The following is an 18176-nucleotide window of genomic DNA, read 5'->3' on the forward strand; positions in this document are numbered from 1 at the left end:
GTTGTTATGAGCTGAGAGAAAATAGATTTTCACATTTAAAAATACTCCATCCTGGCATAATCAATAAAAAAAACTAAACATAAACAAGCAACAGCCAAATGTATTTTCTTTGAGTTTAAAAATACAAGCAAAGGCTGCCAGAAATCTCTGAGGATGTGTCCTCAAACCAGCATGGAAACATCAGCTATGGAATAAATAGCTAAAAGCGATGCATTATGCAATCTGTCATTATCTAGGGTTATCATAGCTAAGTGGAGGTTGGGATGACATTTATTTGATTTAATTTTGAGCTCCTCAATTTGTGCTCCCTGTTAATTCTGCTTTCCTGAGTACTGGAGTTACATTTGTTTATTATCGCCATCTCTTTCCTACCTCACCTTTCTGTGGTTCTTTCTTCAAACATGAGCTTGTATAATCACATATGACGTGTGTTTAATTAGAACTGGGAAAGAAAGAGACTTTAGGGTCTCTAAAGAATGAAGCTGAAAAGACTGATAGCCAAATCTGGCTGAACACTTGAAATGTGAACCCACAAACACACTTGTGCACCTGCAGCAGAGAACAAATACACAAACAGAATGATCTCTGATTGCACTGTTCTTTCTGAAAGCTTTGTTTTCTTTCAAAAAAAAAAAAACAACAACTGAGAACATGTGCACGGCCACAGAAGATTATAGACCAAAGCATGTAAAGAATCAAACGTGGAGAGAAAAATATTACAGTACCTCGTCCAATAACATCTGTGAACATCCTATGGAAGCAAATTTACCATCATTATTTGTTTCTAACAAGGGATGGCGGACTCTTTAAAAATTTTTGACCTATTCCCAAGTCCATTATACCTTTGCAATATATATATATATAAAACAACAGGTATTTTAAATTGTAATAATTTGACAGTTTTTTTACTCAAATACATTAAGGTATATTATGCATTGTCTATTGCCTGCCGCATTGAAACTCCATTGTAACTCCTTTTTTTTTAATCCCAAGGTTGTTTTCTGTGGTTATGCCACAAATGCTGTCGTTAGAGGAGAAGAATATGAATGAACGGAAAGGATAAATGATTATCAGAGCACTTTCCAAACTCCTTCAGAACACCAACACTTCGCTCTATGGAGTCCACTTCATTTGTATCAGTACTATTAAGAAACTTAAGTATTTTGAGATAGAAAAGAAAGAAAGAACGACAGCCCGCGAGAATCGCACATCTTCAGACGCTTTCGTGCTTTGCTCATCTCTCCCAGACCTTTTGATATTAGGCATGTGTCAGTGATGGTCATTCCTAGTTTGTTTGATGTGTAGAACCTCAGCCTCACAATCCACCCCCCCCCTTGGAGATAAAACCTGCTTCTGAAGCCACAGCCATGATCAAAGTGCCCATCTGCCTTTCTCAAAACTTGTCACTGATGTGGCATATATATATGTATTTTCCAGACTATAAGTCGCACTTTTTTTCATAGTTTGGCTGGTCCTGCGACTTATAGTCAGGTGCGACTTATTTATCAAAATTCCTTTGACATGAACCAAGAGAAAACATTAGGCTCCTGTAGTCTACACTGAGCAGCATAGAGCGCCCTCTCGCGGCTGTAGACGGTAATGTTTTCTCTTGGTTCATGGTTCTAAATAAATGCGACTTATAGTCCAGTGCGACTTATATGTGTTTTTTTCCTCATATAGTCCGAAAAATACGGTGTGTGTGTATATATATATATATATATATATATATATATACACACACCGTGTATATATATATATATATATATATATCAGTGGGGATTTCTTTAAGACTGAAAGGGAAGCTCAGCTTCCCCTCTAATGTAAAAAAAACAATGGTCAAATATGTACTATTGTGTATTATGTATTGTGTTAATCAGCTACATGTCGGCTGACTCGATTTTCTTCTCATACATTCCCGTAGCGTCACAGTGCATTTCCCTGTTGAAGCCGAGTGTCCATTGACTTCAATGGGGCTGCTTTGAACAGTTTTTTTCACTGCTCCGAAGCTAGACGGTCATTGGATAAATGCTGCGATTATGTCCCGCCCACGGACGCTCAGCGTCTCTGGAGGTGAATGAGGAGTGGGCTGGCCCGGACTCCGGGCTTCCGCGTGATGATTGGAGGATCTGTCGATCTCCTTTTGACTGACAGCGGTCTGCACCATAAGAAGTCAGTGAAGCTGTTTCACGCTCAGTCCCATGATCGCGGATTTCTCAAGTGTATTCGAAAGACAAACTCTGGCAATATTTCTTGATATTTGTAAAATGCAGAACCACCACAAAATTTAATTGATAACTAAGACAGATTGAAAATGTGCGCGCACACACACACACACACACACTATAGCCATCTAGTGGTTAAAGTGATTTATTACAATTTTTAAACTGAATTTTCCAAAAAATGGGCAAAAATCTTACATTAAACCTTATAAAATTATCCATGGTATCCCCATGTATGAAAGTTAGAAATCTGGGTCTTTTATGACGTGAATTTTACCTGAAATGCTTTTTTCTTTTTTTGTAAAAAAAAAAAGCCTATTTAAATAAATATTTATTTATAGAAATTTAAAAGATTTAAATCCTCCAAAAACTGTACAAAGTTTAGTAAAAACATAAATGAACAGAGTAAATTTATATTTGTAAAAAATTTAAATATTTTTCTATTACAAAATTAAATGTTATTGTCTGGGGTCAAAAAGACCCCGAGTGTCACTACAAATGAAGACCATCAGAGGGTTATAATGTAGGCCGAAAATGAGCTTCCCCTCTTTGAAAGACCAGCAGCCGCCACTGATATTTATATACACACAGTACAGACCAAAAGTTTGGACACACCTTCTCATTCATAGAGTTTTCCTTATTTTCATGACTATGAAAATTGTAGAGTCACACTGAAGGCATCAAGGGCTATTTGACCAAGAAGGAGAGTGATGGGGTGCTGCGCCAGATGACCTGGCCTCCACAGTCGCCGGACCTGAACCCAATGTGCAACCCTACAATTCAGTACTTTGGGGGCAACAGAGACAAACTAGAGGAGTTAACAAACTGGATTCAGATAAATGAACTCTCTTAACTCCCCCAGCAAAGCTGTTGAGCAGAAAGAGAAAACTGAACGTAGAGGACTGTTACAGATCCTCATTATAGCACCTCTTGTGGTAACGATGCAGAATGCAACAATTTGAGCCTGAGAGATAAAGTGACATGACATTCAGCCAAGTATGGTGTCCCAATCTCAGAATTTGTGCTCTGCATTTAACAGAGCAGTGAACACACACCTAGAGCAGTGGGCAGCCATTTATGCTGCGGCACCCGGGGAGCAGTTGGGTGCCTTGTGGTTCGATGCCTTGCTCAAGGGCACCTAAGTCGTGTTATTGCCGGCCCGAGATTCGAACCCACAACCCTAGGGTTAGGAGTCAAACTCTCTAACCACTAGGCCACGACTTCCCCAAAGAAAACTGTTGATGCTGACCAACAGAACACGGCCTCGCAGTACACATTGTAAACCTGCTTCTTTCCAAACCCACACAATGCCCTTCTTTTCAGTGTCCTTGTCAATCAATACATAATAATGGATTGAGTTTGTCTGAGCCAGACCAGAGGCCATTAGCAAGCGTATCAGTGTGCTGTCAGAATAAATTACAAGGCTGATGCTCTGCAGAGGAGAGAAAGCTCTCACCTAGTGGAGGCCGAAAAGAGCCGATGTGGCTCAGATGAGAAAGATAAACTGACCTCTATGGTTAGCACATTAAATCAAGCAGGCAGGGCAAAATGTTAAAGGCAGTGTTAGAAACAACAGCGTAAAAGCCCATGGTGCTGGATTTTGTCAGAAAGACTTTTGAAGAGCACAGAGAGGACAGTTTTCTCTTTACAAAGTTTACGCAATGACATACCTTCAGTGTTTTCACTGGAAACCATTTGAAACACATTGAATGAACTCTATTTCTATCCCCACAGCAAAGATGCTGTTTACGTCACATGAAAGTCACAATGTAGCAGCAAACGTTTCTTCCTTATTATAATAAGGTCTAATTTGTTGAGAGGATTAACTACTCATCTCATAAAACACTGCAGTCAGTAAATAGAAAATGAATCTAAAATGTAAAACGAGTATAAAATACATATTTAAAATGGCAAAATATTCAATGCTGTTTACATAGTAGCCTAAACAACTTCTATGACTGGATCTTCTTCATAATTATGACTAGTATAGTTTTGTACAAACAAATATGTCTTATTATTCTGTAGTTTTTAGAAGTATAATTTATGAAATTCAAATGACTGAGTTCACAGTCTATCTAGAAAGGTTTATCACTGACAATCTGTTTCTTCTTCGGAAAAAAATCAAATGGATTTTAACTTGATTCTTACTTTAATGACATTGATTTATGTGCAAGTCTTGTAACACATAAATCAATTTTTATGTATCAGAAGCATTTTTGATGACTTCTAAACTTTGTTTAGTAGGCAAACATTGAAAACACACAGAATAATTACAGCAGTCAGGGAAAGGCAAAGTAAAGTGTGTGCGAGGCCAGTTTTGGGATAGAAGTTCCCCTGTGTATAGGTGTCTGGGGAGATCAGTGTTTCATTGGGAAGAGAAAACAGCACTTCTATTCTAAGCCACTACTATCAGCACTTTCTACTTTCATCCCTCCTATACATCAAATCATTATTATACTATGTGTATCAGTTGCAGTAAAATAACATTCAAATGTATTTACTGAACTGATGATTTTTTTTGAGTAGATTTTTTTTTTTTATGGACTTAATTAGCACCCGAGCCATTATTTATTTGCAACCCTCACTTGGTGGAGTCTTTTAATAGACTACATTTTCACGCAATATAAACCTTGACCAAAAATATATGACTGTGTCGCTTATGGGCTTAACCTAATTAAAATTGAAGCCGCCTGGAATGAATAATTTAAAACCTCACAGATTAAAGAAGATAATATGCATAATTAGGTGCACGCTGGTATAGCGTGTGGTGGATTTCAACGTAGAGATATTGCATATTTCATGATTTACTTTGGAGGTTTTAAAAATGGGTCATCATGGAGATGTGAACAGAAATCAGTAATGTCCATACTGCAAAATAAAAACAAAAGTTATATTAATAATTCAATGCATAATGTATTTTATAGAGGTTGGTGTGTATGCTTGTACGAATGCATTACATACATATTCCAATTAACAATTATAGCAAATGCTCTCTAATAATGCAAAATGGGCTGTTGTTATTACTTGCTGCTTTAACCACAGGTTTGTGACTTGGCAAATGTAGAGGGACACATTAGAAGGCTCCAGTTAATATCAGTAATAACCTTCAACACTTATGGCTGCCAGTGCAAAGAGAGATTTATTGGAGATGAACTCAATTCTGGAGACTTGAGCTATTACCATAAGACTTTATGACATATTGAACAGTCTACTTCTATTCCGAACCAGCAGTAATCATGACCTAGTTTTTCACTTACATTTACGTCCTTTGCCTTGCCTTTTACCAATTCACTTAACCACTGTATTGGTTGTATCTTTCCATTTATTTTAATATAAAGTTATAGAACAAACTAATAAAATATTTATAATTGGCTATTGCAGAATTTTGATTGACAATGAGCCTGGGCTTCATACTTTCGTTTTTCTTCATCTAATCCTATGGAGAACACAATCTCTCTATTTGAGATATATACACACACACACATATATATAATTTCACTGTCTTGACCCCTTTCTTCAAAACCCTATAATGAATGCATTAATATCTCACAAATATATTTATTTTTTATGTTTAATGGGACTAAATAAACTCTGGTGCTGGCAACCACTTTATGGTTGTCAACAGAAAGGAAAACAGTGTTCACAAATATGCTGAATGTTTTAAAACCCTTTGGACCTCAGAACCCCGCAGCTGACAGAGAAAACCTATTAAAATAAATGCTGTTATAAAAGAGAAAATCAGAATTAAAAAAAATGAATAAATACAAATAAAATAAGGGAATGCAAGGCAGGCCTAAACTAAATTTAATTAAACAATTTTCTAGTGATCATGCAGCAGTAATCAAATGATGGAGAAAAGTGTTATCACAGGGCATATATCCAGACATGTGGTGTAGTTAAGCACAAACATTTTAATGAGCAAAAAAGTGGCTGTTGCAGTTGTGGGGTGATGCTGTACAATCCCTGTAAAGTGTGCCAGAACTGCTGCATCCTCCACAATCTAGCACTCAGAACCAACCTGCAGAATGGGATATTGTGGGGAGTTGTTTGCGTTCAACACAGATGTGGGTGCGTTTGTCCGTTCACCGATTTGCATAATTCCTATAGTGAATCGGATGCTAAAACAACGAAGACAGTGCATGCAAATAGTGCAATCAGTGGGTGCAATTCATTCTTAGTGAATTCCCCCTTCGGTTATCTCTCAGCCCAGCATGGCAGGACGCCAGAGAGGCAGAGATAGTGCTCTAGAGAGCTTTAGTAGTTCTCAGCCCAAGAACAGCCATGAGCATCTGCAGGAGAAAATGAACAGAGAGAGAGAGAGAGAGAGAGAAAGACTTCAAGAGAGTAATGAGAACAGAAGAGGCGATAATGCAAAGACCAAGGGTCTTACAACTGCAAAAAAAAAAAAACAGTTAAAGTGGGAGAATGACCATTTGAACAGGACAAGTGGAATGGTAATAGAGCATGGTAGAGTTAAAGAGGACAGGAGTGGTAGAAAAAGGATGACAATGGACTACATTGCCAAGGGAAGTATTTCACCCTCACCTGAAAATTCCTGTTCATGTGTGTTTCTATTTGAAAGACTGAATTAGACCTGCACAAATTCAATGAGCAATGGTTAAATGTGACCAGGCATATCAAAAATGAAAAATGGGAATGAAGAAAGGACATTTTGTCCTCATGGGGTTCATAACATTGTGCCCCATGGACTTTCATTGTATAGACAAAACAACAACAAAATGCTTCCGGCCCACTAAATATAAAGATTTAGAACGACATGGTGATTAAATAATGACAGAATTTTCATTCTTGTATAAACTGTATATTTCATCCAAAAGAATGAATATTATTTATATTATATTTATTCCGTAGAATGTTGATAACCAGAGTTGATGGTAGCCATTGACTTCCATATAATTTTAATAATATTCTTCAAAATATTTTCTTTTGTGTTCAGTAGAACAAAGAATCTCATACAGGTTTGGAACAAGTGTAGGGTGAGTACATGAGAGGATTTTCATTTTTGGGTGAACTATCCCTTTAAGTGATGTGATTGAAGCTGCATTATGAATAGAACTCTTGTTTTTGCTGTTAAAGAAACAGTATAGAACAGTACAAGTACAGAAGGAACACAATGTCACAGACATACATATTGACAGCTGACCTCAGATGCATGAAGTTTAGTATTATATTTGAAAAGCACCTCTCCGGTAGTTGTCATGGAAACCACACACTTCTCTGCCCTCCCTTTTTTCTGCAAAGTGTCTGTGTGCAGATGCAGTGTTGCACAATTAGTCTCGGTCGGATTCATACAAGTGCCGAGCGCTGAGTGTTGAGTAGATGGCGAGTTTTGTACATGTTAACGCACACACTCTGAGGGGCACGATGGAGTTGCCCCTTCTGGAATTACTCCAGTAGACCACTCAGCAGGTGGTCTCTGATAAAAATCAAGTGTCCCGGAGCTATAACACCAATTAGAGCAAGAATAACAGTGTTGCGGTCCTAACAAGAGCTGTGGTGCCATTCTATTTATCTCTTTTCATTATATAATTTAGGAAACATTAGAAGAAAGTGCACATTTGGGTTATTAAACCCCCAAACATCTGGAGGTGGTGTGAAGTAATGATTAAGCCACAGGGCTGGTTTGATTCCCACATGAAACACAACCATTGTGCCCTTAAGCAATGCACCTAGCCCCAGGAAATTATGCCTGTAATACGTTAATGACAGCATTCTGTAGAAACACTGCATGAATGTCACAGAAACTATTTTCATTGATGACTCTGGTTGTGGCGATTAATATTAAATCAGAAAAATATAGAAACCACCTACAACAGTATTGCAAACACACAGCAATCTGTTGTTAACCGCTTAGAACCTTAGCGCGTGCATAGTAATGACCTGACAACCACCCACAACAACCTAGGATACACTGAGAACAGATTAAGATAAATGGTGGTTGTGAAGGAAATATTCCATTACATATTACATCTTATATCAAAACACGGATAAATCCTCAATGTGTCCTCAATCTGGCAACCCATGTGAGCATTGACACAGTAATGCAGACCAATCCAGAAGTTGACCAATCTCTAAGAGGCTCCAAGACCTGAAATGGATGGGTCAGAGAAGGGAGAATTTTTTTTTTTGTATATTTATACATTAATGCATTTTTTTCAAAGTGAGATACTCAGTGTCACATATCGTTGAAACAACAATTACAATATTATCATAGATGATCAATATCACATTCTCCAATAGCAACCATGGCAATATGCTAAAAACCAGAACAAAACTTAGCAACTGTTTGGCAACCACCTTTAATAAGGTACTACCAATTCATACGCAACATAGCAATGTCCTGGCAACCACCCACAACACCTTAGCAACCTCTCAGAACATACAATAAACCAACTACATAGCAACCACATAACAATATGGCTAAAAAAACACTTAGAACACATTAGAAACTGTGAAGCCACACCCTAGCAACCACATAGCATTGGACACTTCAAACACCTTAGTGACCACAAAGCAATATATAAAAAAAACAGCATTTGAGAAACACTCAAATCTCCTTCTCCTCTCTGCTCCTGTAGAGCATCTAAGACCCAGATCACACCGATCCAGGGACGGTGCACAGCGAATACAATTCTTAGGCATTCTTAGGAATATTAAAACAATCCCATCAGCCAACTTCAAACGCTCAGCTCACGCAGAGAAACGAAAGAGGACATCTGCAGAATATTCAAAAACGCTCCTTCCTCTGAGTGCTGTCACACAGTCTGGGAAACCTGAGAGATAGAGAGATCATCTCTGAATTTAGATGAGCTGTGCTAATAAAACAGAACGCAGAGAGGGAAACAAAAGCTCTAGTGTCTGTCAAGTAGTGAAGATGTGGACTGCATTTGGAAGGACACACCAAGCATCACACGGACACTTCAATGAGCGCTTGGCAGAGCTAAATAATTCCGTCCTGGGGGCCCCAATTCAAAACTTATTGGTTTCCAACTGGGAAGAGGAAACATCTATCACATAGTATTGGGTTCTGCCAAATACACACGCAACACACTGGTCGCTATCCAAATAGGTTTGCTATGCCAATCCAGCTTGTGTGGTTGAAATAAGTGCATCAGAACGATAAAAGAGAATTTTTCTCTTAATCTGTTTGCTTTTTCTTTCTGTCTATTAAGGGTTTGTGTGTGTCTCCTCTCGTTAAATCTGTATTTTGGCACGCTCATTTAGTTTCCTCCCACACTTGGCGGGTGTGCTTGTGCTCGCCAGTAATTAATTGGACCACCTGTTCCCAATCACCTTTACTGTTCCACCGCCCCCAAAGAATTATGGGATATGTAGTCTTTTGCGCTTGGGTAATGAGGTAATATGCGCACATGTTATAAAGATTAAGGCTGCATATTTTCAAGATGTCAAACGTAATGTATTTTTGGATGTTCGGGTCGATTTTCCTTATTACATATATATATATATATATATATATATATATATATATATATATATATATATATATGAACTGCAGTGATGCACAGAAAAAAGAGAAAGAGAAAGAGAGAGAGAGAGGCTTTTTGAAATGGAAAATCAATGTACTGCTCACTGAACATTGCAAAGTATGCTGTTTTAGAAATAGCATGTGAAACAGTAAGCATTGTACAAAAATATATTATGCTACATTATTGTCACATTTCCTATTTTCACATAAAAAATGCAAAAATAAATAAATAAACAAAATCCCCGACTTTTACACTCTGACTAAACGAAACATGCAGCATAGTAATTTATGGTTTGCATAATAGATATTCTTTCATATGCTTTTAAAAATATATATATTTGGAAGTATTAAGTGTATACTGTGTTGTATGCAGTAAGTAATAAGCTAATATACCACTGATTTGAAACGCTCCACAGTACACAGGTAGAGCCACAGTGCATTTTGAATCTGCAAATGATACATGCAATGCTGTTTTAGGTAGAATAGAATATTGCTGTCTACCAAAGTATGTAAAGTATACATAGTTTATAATGCAGAAAAAGTAAGAGTAGTGTGGTAGTTTGCATTCCAAAAATAGCCATTCCGTGTCAGTTGCACGGCCTGGTTTGCCCAGGAGGGAGGAGTTCAGGAGCGCTGCAGTCAATAACACACCCATCACTTATCAAACACCTCACAAGACTGACAATCATGAGAGCGTCTCCATGACAACACAACTCACTCCACAGAACTCACACACGTTCTGAGCCAACTCTCAGCTGCGGCGTGAATAATAACTCCGCTGCATCTCTTAGACTTTCCTTAGAGCCCTTTTATTTTTATGCAGTCTTAATTCAGAGGTAGCATTTTAACACATCATCTTGTTTCTATTCATCTTCAAAGGGTTTATTGAACCATTATCATTTTTTTTATCACTGCAGTTAATATGAAGTTTACATTTCAAATAGCCACCTGCTTTTTATGTGACTTTGGATGTGTTTAGAATATTAATGTTAAGATATTTTACACCAAATAAAACTGCAAAAGGACCCTTTTTGCAGTGTGTAGGCCACTATAAACCAGTTTTAACCATATTATGCCTTTTTACGTTTATCTAGGCCTACTGAAATAATCCACAGTGGGAGCCACTGTGTGAGGTCGAACATGCAAAGCCTGTTATATGTAACATATTCCACTGGCAGAGCAGAGAAGCCCATTCAGGATTTAATGCACACAGTCAAAGTCTGAAACAGGCTGAACCCAAATTTGTCTTGTGTCATGTACGCATGAAAGCACAGCTTGTGTTTGCACAGATGCATTCATGATTAGGTGAATGAAAAGGGTAATAGACATAAAAAGAGTGGCAAAGACATGATGACCAACAAACATATAGAAAGACAGACAGACAGATAGATAGAAAAGCCATATTCAGACGGGATTCATTTTACATGGAGAAGTGGGGCAAAGTCTCTTTCAAGGAAAGTCTCACTCAACGGCCAGATTACACTATTCCTGTGCAAATAGACCAGCTGTATGTACATAAATATTCTGTCATTTCCAGGCACGAAACTTCTGTTAGCTTTAGGTAAGTGCCTATTATTAACACAATCCAATCCGAAACAAATCGTTTCACTGGACCATATTATAAACATATAATAAACAATGAAGTACGCACAGGAAGCAATGTGGCCCACACATGACGACAGGGAGCTGACAGCGGTGTAAATCGAGCTACCTCTCCCACTTCTGGTAGTTTACTGAAAATTATCCCATGCGAATTGGCCAATATTATTACAAACATCCTGCGGTAAAATTACATTAATCCATCTACCCTTGTAAAACTAATCCCATCCATATAGGGTTTAATATGCTTTGAATGTACAGCAAATGTTTTCGAATAGAGATTCGCTATAACTTGGTCCATATCAGCAGTGAACTGTACTAGAGTTTACCTGAACCGTACCCCAGATCACCTTTGTGCAACCAAGTTCAGAAAACAGCTTTCATATCATCCAATAAAACTGAACTCTGATGCCAGACGAACCCAGGAGCGCATCAAAAATGCAAGTGTGAAAGCACCCTAATCGTGTGTGTGTTTAGCTCTGTTCAAAACCTGGTGAGCTACCTTGCTATCTACTACCTACTAGACAGCTTAAACCTGAAATGTATCATCATAATTGACTGATTTTTAGAGCTAACAATGCTCTAAAAAATGTGATTTTGCCTTATTATTTGGCTTAATAGTGTTTGAGTCAGGAGCGCTGCTAGTGTCTTAAAATGATGTCTAGGTAGGCAGCTAAATATGTTTTGTAGAAGAAATAGTGTCTGACTGCAGAAGCAGGGAATTTCATATTAGCATGGATGCAGTGAGGGTTTTCTCTCTCTCGCTCTCTTTCTTATTCTCTTTTCTTCTATTCTTTCCCACCATTCATCCCTCTCTGGAATGGAAAACAATAAGCTGCCATTCTCAGGATGAAACACAAACCCTGAGGCGTTACTCTATTCTTGCCTTGACAATATATTAAGCAGCAAACAACTGCAGCTTAGCAAGAAAGAGGCAAGGAAAGACAGGAACCTTGCATTATCTTCTCCTCTCTCCATCCATCTTGTCTCCTTCTCTTATCATCCTTGGTGCTTCTTTCTTCTCCTTCCATTGGCTGGGATGTAAAGACATTTTAACAAATGCCAAGTCAAGCGATGTCAGGGGAAGATGAGCGTGAGGAAGCACCTTTTTTCATCCTTCACTGCTGCTAACCTGCATACAAATGTGAAAAGTTGGGTACTTAAAGGGACAGTTTACCCAAAATGGCAATTCTGTCATTATATACACACCCTCATATCATTCCAGACATTTGGATTTTCTTCTGTGTAATTACAGCGTTCAAGCTTCTTTTCAGTACTATAAAAGTGGATAGATACTGAACTGTATGCCATTATTCACTGATCTCTTATTTCAGCTATAGCATTCAAATCTCATTTGTGTTTGTGTATTTTCAAATATAGCGCACCAAGATATTTTGCTCCAGGTTTGAAATAAATGACACTAAATAGCATTGCTATTAATGGGTCTCAACCAGTGGGAATGAGGCAAATTTAAATGCACAAAAATGGGACTAAGAGATGACAGCTGGGACATTTTTTGCAAATAATGACTTAAAGGTCTGTTCCATATAAATATTAAGCTATGATTTCAGAATATATAGAGTCATATAGACTATTTTAATGATATGTTTACATGAGTAAATGATGTCCAAATGTAAATTTAGGTGAACACAAGTTCAGAACAACATTCAAAGGGAACTGCTCTATTAGTCAGCAGCCTGTATATTTTAGTTCCCTGTGTTTGTCAGATCTTAATCCATTGCAAGGGGCTTCATCAATAAATTGTTGGCTGAGATTACAGGAAAGCATGAAAAATAGATATTCGGAGTAGAGGAAAGTCTAAGGGGAGGAGAAGGGTATCACAACTGTATCTTTCCTAACGGAAACACTCTTCACATGCAGAATTCTCATCTTTAACTGTGTTTATTTATAGCCTCTATCTACAAACACATCTAGGATGTGACACTCACAGCATCGGCATTCAGAGCACTCTCGCTGACCCAGATGCAGCATGAGTGCTCGCTGCCAGCAAAACCAAAGCCCCTCACAATGCAACCGCAGTCTGATCTATCTATTAGAAAAGAGCTAGCGATACTACAGAACCACGAGTTTGCCTTTCCATAATCTATTCTGCGGCATCTATTACATAAAAATAAGACAAAATGGGATGAAAAAGACAACTTGTCTTTTGCAAGATGGTTGAGATAAGGCCAACTCATCAGAGCCCAGCTGTGTGTGTCTCTTCGATAACATTGAAAGGTTTAGCTGAAAAGCTCCTTTTCATTTGTATATGTGTGTGGTGCAGTGCTGCAGGCTCTGGAGAGGATGTAAAATGAGAGAAAATGCTGATGTTTTCTATTATTTATAAGCATTCCCCCACATAATGCGTGTGTAGCCATGAATCTGGTCCAATTTAACGCAATACACTCAGCAGCTTTCCCTCCAGCGTGTCCTATAGTGACGTGACAGGTGTATGCAATTTCTGCACTACCACCAAACATCTGTCATAGGACAAAAAACTCACACCACTAGTGGAGCCAAAAGTTGACATAAACCTTTTGTCGGTCATTCGGTTTCTAATTCTCGTAGCGTTCCCAGTGTAATCCCATCCACATTGAAGTCGTATTGGGTCGTGCAGCATTTGCACTTTCAACATGGATAGACAAATTAGTTGTCACTGAAACTTGTCATGTCCTGGCTGGATAGGACATGGTGCACCACCTTAAGAACTTAGATGACACATGCAACTCAGACAACTGCAGGAAGGCTGGTTACATGAGTGATAGATTCAGTCACACTGTCACAAACAGCCCCAAGAAAAAGCCTATGAGCTCTTTAAAGTGACTGCGGCGCAAATAAGCTGTGGATGGAGGGATGAGGGTGATTGGCTCTTAGCTTTAATGTGATTACTGTTAGACTGCTGATGGCTATTAGTATAATGATGATGAATTTCTTTTGAAGTTTCGCTTATTAAATACACGAACCAAGAGATTAAAGTGAGAGATAGAAGGACAGAGATATAGGACACAGGAAAAGGCTTTTAGTGACTGTTCATGTCTCTAGCTATTTTATGACACAGCAAACTCTGTGACAAAGACAAGAAGGAGATGTGTTTATCATGCCTGATTCATTTGGCAGTATCCATATGTGGGCTATTTTATCTCTTAAGATATAGGGTTTTTTTTTTCTTTCTGACTGCTAAATCTGTCCTGCTTGGTTCATTCAACCAGTTATGCTGCCTACAAGTAATGCTGGAAAGCTCCTACTTATGGGTTCAGAAGTCTTATTTTCTACATGAGGTGCATTTAATTGATTTTGGATCAGAATAAACAGGTGGGCAGTTTCATAGTTGTTTTTTCTTGGTTTTACTTTCTTGCAATGGCTTGACACTTCATGTCAATAAAGCAAAAAAAAAAAAAAAGAAAAGATGAGCAAAATATGTAAATTAGATATGTAATTGACGCGTTGTGTAAAATGGCTTTGTGTTTTTATTATTTTCTCATTTTCTCCCTGCCTCCGGGAATGGGAATAGTGTGAAGTGAAGTGACATTCAGCCAAGTATGGTGACCCATACTCAGAATTTGTGCTCTGCATTTAACCCATCCGAAATGCACACACACAGAGCAGTGAACACACACACACACTGTGAACACACACCCGGAGCAGTGGGCAGCCATTTATGCTGCGGCGCCCGGGGAGCAGTTGGGGGTTCGATGCCTTGCTCAAGGGCACCTAAGTCGTGGTATTGAGGGTGGAGAGAGAACTGTACATGCACTCCCCCCACCCACAATTCCTGCCGGCCCGGGACTCGAACTCACAACCTTTCGATTGGGAGTCCGACTCTCTAACCATTAGGCCACGACTTCCCCACAACATAGTGGGGAATAGTAGTTTGGCCTAGATATATAAACAGGTTAAATTAATCAAATTTTTTGCTCTTCATCAACTCTAAATGTTTATTTATTCCATTCATATTTTTTTTCAGAACGATTGTCCTATGTAGGGTTGCAGAAATGCTGGATCTTATTTCACCATATCTGAGATTGGATGCACTTGATAGTCCAGGGGTGTCCACTCCAAATCTGCTCCTGGTGGATCAACTTCCAGCAGAAATGAGCTCAGCCTCAAATAAAAACCTCTAAACCAGCTCATCATGGTCTTTAGTATCACTAGAAACTTCAATGTGTGTTAGAGCTAAACTCTGCAGGATAGTAGGAGCAGGATTTGACACCTTTGGACTAACCTGTTCATTGCGGGGTTAACACTCTTACACATTCACCCCAAGAACACAAACTCCAGGACTCAAACAGGGGACCCCCAACCTCCAAGTCAGGAGGTAATTTGTCTAATAACTCAAAGAGAAGTCCTGTTTACATTATAAATTACTTCCTCTTATGTAACTGATTGTGCCTGCATAAAACTATCAATGCATCAAAACTGGCACATGCAGTATTCGCATTTCTCCGCACAAAGTTTTGCAGGATTTACCATGACTGTGATCTGATACTCCTGAAGATGCAGTCATCCGGTCTCAATTCATCAGGGATGATGTAAGGGCTTGTTTAAGGTAGGACTTCCTGAATAATGGTTGATAAGTTAACAGACTTATATTCGTGGCAGGCTATAAACTGGTTGAAAACTAATTGCATTGAACATTTGCATTTAAGGAGGAGGCATTTGAGCAAATCTAGGGACCAGAATATCATGGAGACCTGAAAGTTTGTTTTTTTATGTTTGGCCAGTAAGCAACCATCCGAACACCCAAGCAATTGTGAAACCACCACCCACATACAGCATTGTGCCTGCAAGTTTTACACTGGCAAGAATCACTCACATTTTGTTCAGAAACTTTTGCAATTTCGTTTTGTGTAAAAAAAATGACTCATAGCAGCTTTCGACAGTGTGTGCTTTGTGTGTGTGTGTGTGTGTGTGTATGGATGTGAATATAAATTGGGGGCTAGTCCGGGATTACTGGTACATCTCTCCTCATTCATCTCAGCTGTCAGACATGTTATAATCGAAGAAATAGAAGAAAAGAAACCACCATGAATTCTTTCATTGGAGCTGATTTTGTTCCCCAGCTTACGCTTTAAAACTGCCATCTATCATATCGCTTAAGTACAAAAATGCATTCTGCTGTTGATTAAATCCATAGAACATTTATTAATTGGATGACTCACGATGCCTGCTTTCTCTCTTAGGTGTGTGTCTGGTGTTGGGCTGTATGATATATCCTGATGGCTGGGATGCTGATGAGGTGAAGAGGATGTGCGGAGAAGGGACGGACAAGTATACCATTGGAGCATGCTCAGTGCGCTGGGCGTACATCCTGGCCATTATGGGCATCATGGATGCCCTTATTCTCGCTTTCTTGGCTTTTGTGCTGGGCAACAGGCAGGATGGACTCATGTCCGAGGAGCTGCTGGGAGATAGTAAGTTTAACATTATTTTGTCTGAAGAATTGTTATTCTGTGTCTTGTCATGTCTAAATGTCATGTCTTACCATGGGAGACTGCAGATTAATCTCAGAAATGTGTCTTAATTTATGCAAATAAATAATTTTAAAGAGTTTTGGACCATATGAGGTTATACACAGTTCATCCTGTTCAAAAAGTTTGGGCAGAGCAAAAAATACAAACAGAAAAACAACTTGAGAGTCGGTACCTTTGACGAAAACACCATTTGGTTGTGGAATCTAAGCGTTATTGCTGTTGAAGTTTATAATATGCTACTTGCTACTGTTAGTCATTTGCAAGCGTTATAACTATGCTTTGATATACTTAAAAAAAAAAAAAAGTGTTTAACAAGTGCATAATTAAACTTTTCTCTGTGAAAGAATCCAGAAATGGCCTGGCTAGTCTTGTGCATTTCTGACGCACATTATATGATTTAGTTGTAATCACAAAATGCATTCATTTACATAAACGTGCAGCTGTTGAGCCATTCGGTGCAATTCATTCATTACTAGACAGAGCCTGCCAGCCAGAGGTGAGAGAAGACTCAGCTTGAGAAAATAAGACAAAGCGATGGTCATTAAGGACAGAATCAGATGATAGGGCTGTGAAAATAGATTAGATATGAGAAGGAACGAGAAGAAGAGGAAAATTGCAAGTGAAGAAAAGAAAGAAAGGTAGAATTTACCATGGACTGGGGTTAATTGAAGCCTGGGGCTCTGGACCAAGCCATGAATTTCTAATTACCGTTTACACAGCTTGCTGTCAGCCAGTCCATATTAAATCACAGGCACAGCATCAGCTGAAACCTATGCTGTGCTGAACAGAACACCTTGAGCAAAACACTATTTATGGATATGGACTATAAAATGCTTCATATAATGAAGGTACACTTTCAGGAAGTCCTGGACCATAAAACTATTATTTAATATAATGGTAATGAAGGGTCACTTATAGGTGTGTTAAGGTTTGATTTGAAACTGATGAGTTGCAAATGGTGAGTAATGATATTTGTATAATGATGAATGAGCAATTCACGTCTTACTGCTGCAGAAACCAAATTATATATATCATATTTTGTGACTGCACATGATGGTGTTAGTGCCATCTAGTGGAAATTACTAGTTAGGTTTATCCCAACTGATAGGGTGTGAAAAATGTCTATTTAATGTGTATTTATCAAATGTGACAGCTTTCAGTAGTTGATAAATATTTCTGCTGCATTTGAAAATTACGCTGTGGATTTAAGCTGTGATTTTTGCTTTAATTTTGATAGAATTTTCTCCTTTTCTCATCAACAGAGAGTGGAAATGCATAGATGCCAGATACACTCAGATGAGTGAGTGTTGGTCAGTGGAAATAAAGTGATGTTATGAATTTTTGAAATGATCTCTTCAAGTTTAGCTTCCTTGTATTAAT

At 38.4% G+C, this 18176-nt stretch overlaps 1 protein-coding gene across 1 annotated transcript in view; it reads left to right on the forward strand.

Moving 5' to 3' along the window:
- lhfpl3 (LHFPL tetraspan subfamily member 3) overlaps window positions 1–18117 on the forward strand; it is a 28591-nt gene extending 10474 nt beyond the window's left edge. Inside the window, exons 2-3 of the mRNA XM_059505401.1 lie at window positions 16506–16736; window positions 18059–18117. Coding sequence (XP_059361384.1) covers window positions 16506–16736; window positions 18059–18075 — 248 coding nt within the window. The 3' untranslated portion in view covers window positions 18076–18117. The remainder of the gene's footprint in view (window positions 1–16505; window positions 16737–18058) is intronic.
- Window positions 18118–18176: the final 59 nt, after the last annotated feature.

The sequence above is a fragment of the Carassius carassius genome, chromosome 22 (assembly GCF_963082965.1).
Source record: "Carassius carassius chromosome 22, fCarCar2.1, whole genome shotgun sequence".
In the NCBI taxonomy this organism is placed as follows: domain Eukaryota; kingdom Metazoa; phylum Chordata; class Actinopteri; order Cypriniformes; family Cyprinidae; genus Carassius; species Carassius carassius.